This window comes from Poecile atricapillus, chromosome Z, assembly GCF_030490865.1.
Source record: "Poecile atricapillus isolate bPoeAtr1 chromosome Z, bPoeAtr1.hap1, whole genome shotgun sequence".
Taxonomy (NCBI): Eukaryota; Metazoa; Chordata; class Aves; order Passeriformes; family Paridae; genus Poecile; species Poecile atricapillus.
The window spans coordinates 77,647,411-77,652,937 of NC_081289.1; the positions used below are offsets into that span (position 1 = coordinate 77,647,411).

The 5,527-nt window shown below is 50.7% G+C and overlaps 1 protein-coding gene across 1 annotated transcript; it reads left to right on the forward strand.

Moving 5' to 3' along the window:
• Nucleotides 1-549: 549 nt before the first annotated feature.
• Nucleotides 550-4,375, forward strand: LOC131572746 (uncharacterized). Its single transcript, XM_058826061.1, has 2 exons — nt 550-2,684; nt 3,969-4,375. The coding sequence occupies exon 1, from the start codon at nt 1,057-1,059 to the stop codon at nt 2,260-2,262; it is 1,206 nt and encodes a 401-aa protein (XP_058682044.1). The 5' UTR covers nt 550-1,056; the 3' UTR covers nt 2,263-2,684; nt 3,969-4,375.
• Nucleotides 4,376-5,527: the final 1,152 nt, after the last annotated feature.

A 5,527-nucleotide genomic window follows, 5' to 3' on the forward strand; every position in this document is an offset into this window, starting at 1 on the left:
ACCTTCCCTTTTTTACCCCCCCCCATGTTGCCAGGAAACCAAGCCCCCCCCCCTCTCTCCCCCTCTGCCCCTCTGTGGAGAATACTCCTACACTTTGTGGGCATTTGAGGAAGTTGGTGTCTGTTATTTCTTATCTTGGTGTGTGTAATCTTGATTTGTAGAAAGTTTGTAAGATGTACTGAGAAAAATAGTTGGTTCTCTCTCTGATGTTCCCTCCCTCTGAGAAACCCTGTTAAAAGAGACCCCCCAGACCCCAAATCCTTTGTCTGTCGTCCTTTGGATTCCCCTTCACAGAAATAAACTGTGGAATGTAACCCCGAGGGGAGAGTCCCCCCCCTGATTTCTTTACTCTCTTGATAGACTCGAATTCTTGAAGAAAATCAGTGAACCCCACAAACATATGCTGGCTCAAAACCCGAGTGAAGAGAAACCTCATCACTGAGCTAGCCGGGCCACTCTCGGGAAGATTGAGTCAGTGGGGGATGGGATGAGTCTGGGCTCCATGGTCGCGCATGTGCACACTGTCCCAAAGGAAGACGGGCTGGCGCTGCTCCACGCGGAGCAACTGGTGCCAATTCTTGGCTTTTGTGCCCGCAAGGAGCGATTATTAGGGGCGATTCCAAGCGCAGCTTCACCCATGCTGGATTTGTGGGGCGTGAGGATGGATGCTGTGAGTGGTGCGGACGCAGGGTGAGCTGCCAGCTCCATGGTGCCGGTTTCCTCTCCTTCGAGCCCAGGACGTCTCCTGCCAGCAGAGCAGGATGGTACCATGGCCCTGCGGGCTGTGCCTCAACCAGCACCACTGTCCCTCCCGGCACTGGAGGCGGGCCACGCTGCGCTAGCTCCACCTCACCCCGCCTCAGGTTCCCAGGCATTGCCCAAGACTGCGACTGGAGATGGGGCACCCCTGTCACCTCCTGCAGCCACAGCGGATCAAGGTCCTGCACTATTTACCGTTGGTTCAGGTAGTGATGCCGGGGGCATGAAGCCAGTGGCCCAGGGTCCCAGGCTGCTGGAGCTTCTTTGGCTGGCCTGTGGACCTTGCCTCCCTGCCACATGACTGTGCAGCCGCGGAATCAAATGGGCTTTTGGGGCACTGTGACAGCTAAGGTTGATGAGGTATCTGGCTGTAATTCTGGGCACAGCCCCCTGGATGGCGAGGACGGCTCCTCGGGTTCTGCTGGTGCTGTGGTGGTTGTGACGCCAGATGCTGTTGTAGGGTCTTCCGGCCAGGAGCCTGGCACTGTCTCAGGTGACTCTCTGAGGTGGGATGCAGCAAGCGAGGCCGCTCCTCCGGATGGGTATCAGGCATTTCCTGCGCTTCAGGATGCGGTTCAGAGGACTCATCAGCCAGTATCCTGGAAGGCGTTGGCGGATCTCCGGGAGAAGGTTATGCAGGCTCTTCGGGGCCTTGTGGGAGGTGTATTGGTACCTTATGACATTCAGAATATAGGCTGTGTTCTTTTTCAGCCCGTGGAGTATGGCATTTTTGAGGGCCTATGGACTGAGATAGCTTGTCAAGTGGTGCAGCAGAATACTGCCTTGGGTCAGCGGGATCCCAGGTGGGTGATCAGCTCTGATGTTCTGCTGGGTAAGGACGGCTTTGCTGACGTTAATAGGCAGGTTGGCCTTGAGCCTCTTGTACTTGAGCAATGCAAGGAGACGGGCATGGCAACGTTGGTGCGAGCCTTAGAACTCGCCGCCCCCAAGGAGATTTTTGTGACTATTGTCCAGCGAGCTGACAAGTCTTTTCTGCGTTTCGCAAATCGGCTGACTGCTTCTGTGGAGCAGCAAGTGCGAGATAGTGTGGCAAAGCAGCTTATGCTCAAGACTCTCGCAAAGACTAATTGTAATGCTGAGTGTTGGAGGATCATTAGTGCATTCCCTGGTGATCCCTTGCTGACACAGATGGCACGGGCTTGTGTAGAGGCAGGTGTTGATGCTGAGGGGGCCCCTACTGTGGCTGCTGTGCTGTGGCCAACTTGGGTGAAGCCGCAGGGTGGGCAGCAACAACGGGGGACTGCTCAGGCCAGCAAGAAGAAGAAAAAGAAGTCACAGGGGGCCTTGACTCCTCTGTATTACTGTGCCTGGTGTGGTAGGGCAAATCATGGGGCGGATGTGTGCAGGATGATGGTCCATGTCAATGGTAAATCTCTGTCGGGCTCAGGAAACGGGAAGCTGAGCACAACAGGGAGACACGCTCAGATACAAGCCTCTCTTCACACCCCGGAGCCAATGGAGGTCTGCTCGGCCGGCTCGTAGCCAGCACCTCTGGCTCTGCAGGTCTTGATGTCTGCAGGGCAGACACAGTTGTCTTGGACTCTTGTAGGATGTACAGGGTTCCTTCGGATGCCTTGGGCCCAGTGGGTGAGGGCATGAGTGCTCTCCTTGTGGGGAGGTCGAGTGCCTCTGCTCAGGGCATCATTGTACACCTAGGAATCATTGATTCGGACTTCACAGGGTGGATTTACACCATGGTTTCCATGCTCACCCCTCCCTGTTACTATCCCTGAGCGGAACCAGACTTGTTCAACTTGTGCCTTTTAAGTCTTGTGTTCGCAGAGCGGAAGATCGGCTGTGGGGAGATGGCGGCATCGGGTCCACTGGGCTGCCTCAGGTTCACTGGACTGCTGTTCTGACGGCCAAGGATCATCCTGAATGTCTCTGCACGCTGTCCATCCCTGGTGAGACACCATCAGAGTCTTCATGGGCTTCTTGACACTGGCACAGACGTCACGATCATCAGGTTTGCCGACTGGCCCCTGGAGTGGCCCTTGGACCTGGTGCAGACGTCAGTTGTGGGGTTGGCAGGAGCAGCACAATGCTACGTGAGCCAGAGGCCAGTGTTTATCATGAATCTCGAGGGAGACATGGCCATGGTTGGGCTGTATGTCACGAAGGACTCCCAGTTAACACTCTGGGGGAGGGACGTTCTGGGTGCATGGAGGGTGTGTATGGGAACGGATTTTTGATGGGGGGCCACTGTGTTGGAGGGTGCAGACTGTCCTACGCCTCCCATAGGTTGGTTGGTGGAGAAACCCGTTTAGGAAAATCAGTGACCCCTCTCTCATGATAAACCAGTCGGACTCCGTGAATTGCTGCAGGAACAGTTGGACCAGGGTCATCTGGAGCCTTTGACCAGTCCCTGGAACACTCCTGTTTTCTGTATCAAGAAGAAGTCTGGGAAATGGAGGTTGCTGCAAGACCTCCGGAAAGTTAATGCTGTGATGGAAAGCATGGCGATGTTGCAGGTTGGAATGCCGTCACCCACCATGCTTCCCACTGATTGGCCAGTTCTCATTGTGGATCTGAAGGATTGTTTCTTTACAATTCCTTTGCATCCCGATGACAGACCGAAATTTGCCTTCTCAGTGCCAGCTATCAATAATGCTGAGCTTGCACAGAGATATCAATGGAGGGTTTTGCCGCAAGGCATGTGAAATTCACCGGCCATTTGCCAATGGTATGTGGCTCGAGCCCTGTCTGGAGTTTGCGAGCAGTTTCCTGGTGCTCATATTTATCATATGGATGACGTCTTGGTGGCTGCGCCCACCCAGGATGACCTGCTGAAGATACAGCCTCAGCTGTACACTGCCTTGCATTCTCATGGGCTGCAAGTGGCTCCAGAAAAGGTTCAGCAAAAACCTCCTTGGAAGTATTTGGGGGTGAAAATTTTGGAATGAACAGTCCAACATCAGGAGGTGCAATTTGTGCATTCAGTGAAGACACTGGATGATGTCCAGTAATAGGTGGGTGTCGTTACTTGGTTGCATCCTTATTTGGGACTGACCATGACAAAACTGTCCCCCTTGTTTAGTCTGTTAAAGGGGGACTCTGATTTGAAGTCACCCCGGACACTGACCCAGAGGCTGGTCAGGTGCTGGAGGAGATTCAGTGAGCAGTTTCTGCTCATCAGGTTTATCACATTGATCCTTCCATTGATGTCGCTGTATTCATTGTTACTCCAGATTTGCATCCTGCAGGTATCATTGGCCAGTGGAATGATGAGTGGTCTGATCCCTTGCATGTCCTGGAATGGGTTTTCCTGCCCCATCAGCTGCAGAAGACGGTGACTGCAATGTTTGAGCTGATAGCTCGTTTGATAATCAAATGCTGACAATGGTTTTTGCAATTGATGGGTGTGGATCCCGCAAAGATTGTGCTCCCGGTACTGCGGGAGGACTGTGACTGGAGCTTTGTGAACAATATTTCCATGCAAAGTGCTCTGGAGAATTTTTCTGGACAAGTCACCTACCATCTGCCCAGTCATAAGTTATTGCAAGTGGCAAATGTTGGAATCTGGAATCCAGAGTGTGTGCCCTTGTTTCTGACACTTAGTTATAAGATCCAGAAGAACACTGAATTTCATATAATATGAAATTCATGAGCATGTTTTCATGGTGATACATGAAAACAAATGTTAAAGTTAGATGGAAAAAGCTAAAAATGTGTGTAGATTAGAAAGTTTTTTTAAATCACTGGGTGAAAAAGTTAGTTTAGAGAACAGAAGACAAGATGGAGGATTTAGGGTGTTGTTTCTTGTCCCTTCTTCTTTCTTCTTCATGTTCTTCTCCTAGAGGTTTTTGGGTAGTACTAAGTGATTGGGCAGAGAATGCCGCAGTGCATCACAGAGATGATGGGTCATTGGGTCATTAAGAAAAATAATGTACATGTTTATTGTTAATTGGGTAAAAATAGGTATAAAGATAAAAGAACTGCGTATTTTGGGGCCATTTTGTGCATCAGACACGAAGCGTGCCACCAGGTTTGTACCATCAGAAGAAAGAAATGTACCAGATTGCAAAGAATAATCTTGTGTAACCAGCCTGGAGAGACCTGTTAAGTTTTGTGATGACTTCTTAATAAACTCGAGAAACAAGATTCTAATGAACTCGGGAGTTTTCTTCAAATCATAAGAACTGAGATAAGCAGGGCTCCCCACGAGGGAGGATCCCAAAAGAGTTCAGTCCAAAGGAGGCTGAGAAATCCAAGAATAAAAAGAAAAATACAGAAGAGATGCAGCAGAAACAAAGAAACAGAAAAAGAATTTTTTAGAGAAAAGTTACAGCAAACTTTACTGAACCTTCCTTGCAGCCCAAACATAGTCAGGAGCCTGTGCAATGACCCACTGTCTTTACTGATGGTTCAGGAAGGACTGGAAAGGCCATTGCTACCTGGAAGGATGGATCTGAGTGGCAGGTTTTGGACAGTCGTGAGACTGGGTCAGCCTAATTGGTGGAATTATGGGCTGCTCTCATGGCATTTCAGAAGTTTTCCCAGGAACCTTTCAGTTTGGTCACAAATTCTGCCTACATGGCTGGCATAGCCCAGCAGCTGAGTCATTCAGTTTTGAAGGAAGTCAGCAATCCTGCCTTGTTTCATTTATTGAAGGCCCTGTGGAGAGCCATTCAGGCCCGGATGCATCCGTATTATGTTCTGCATGTGAGGAGTCACACCAATTTACCAGGGTTCATTGCAGAAGGTAACACAAGGGCTGACAAGTTGGCTAACCCTGTGTGGGTTGCAC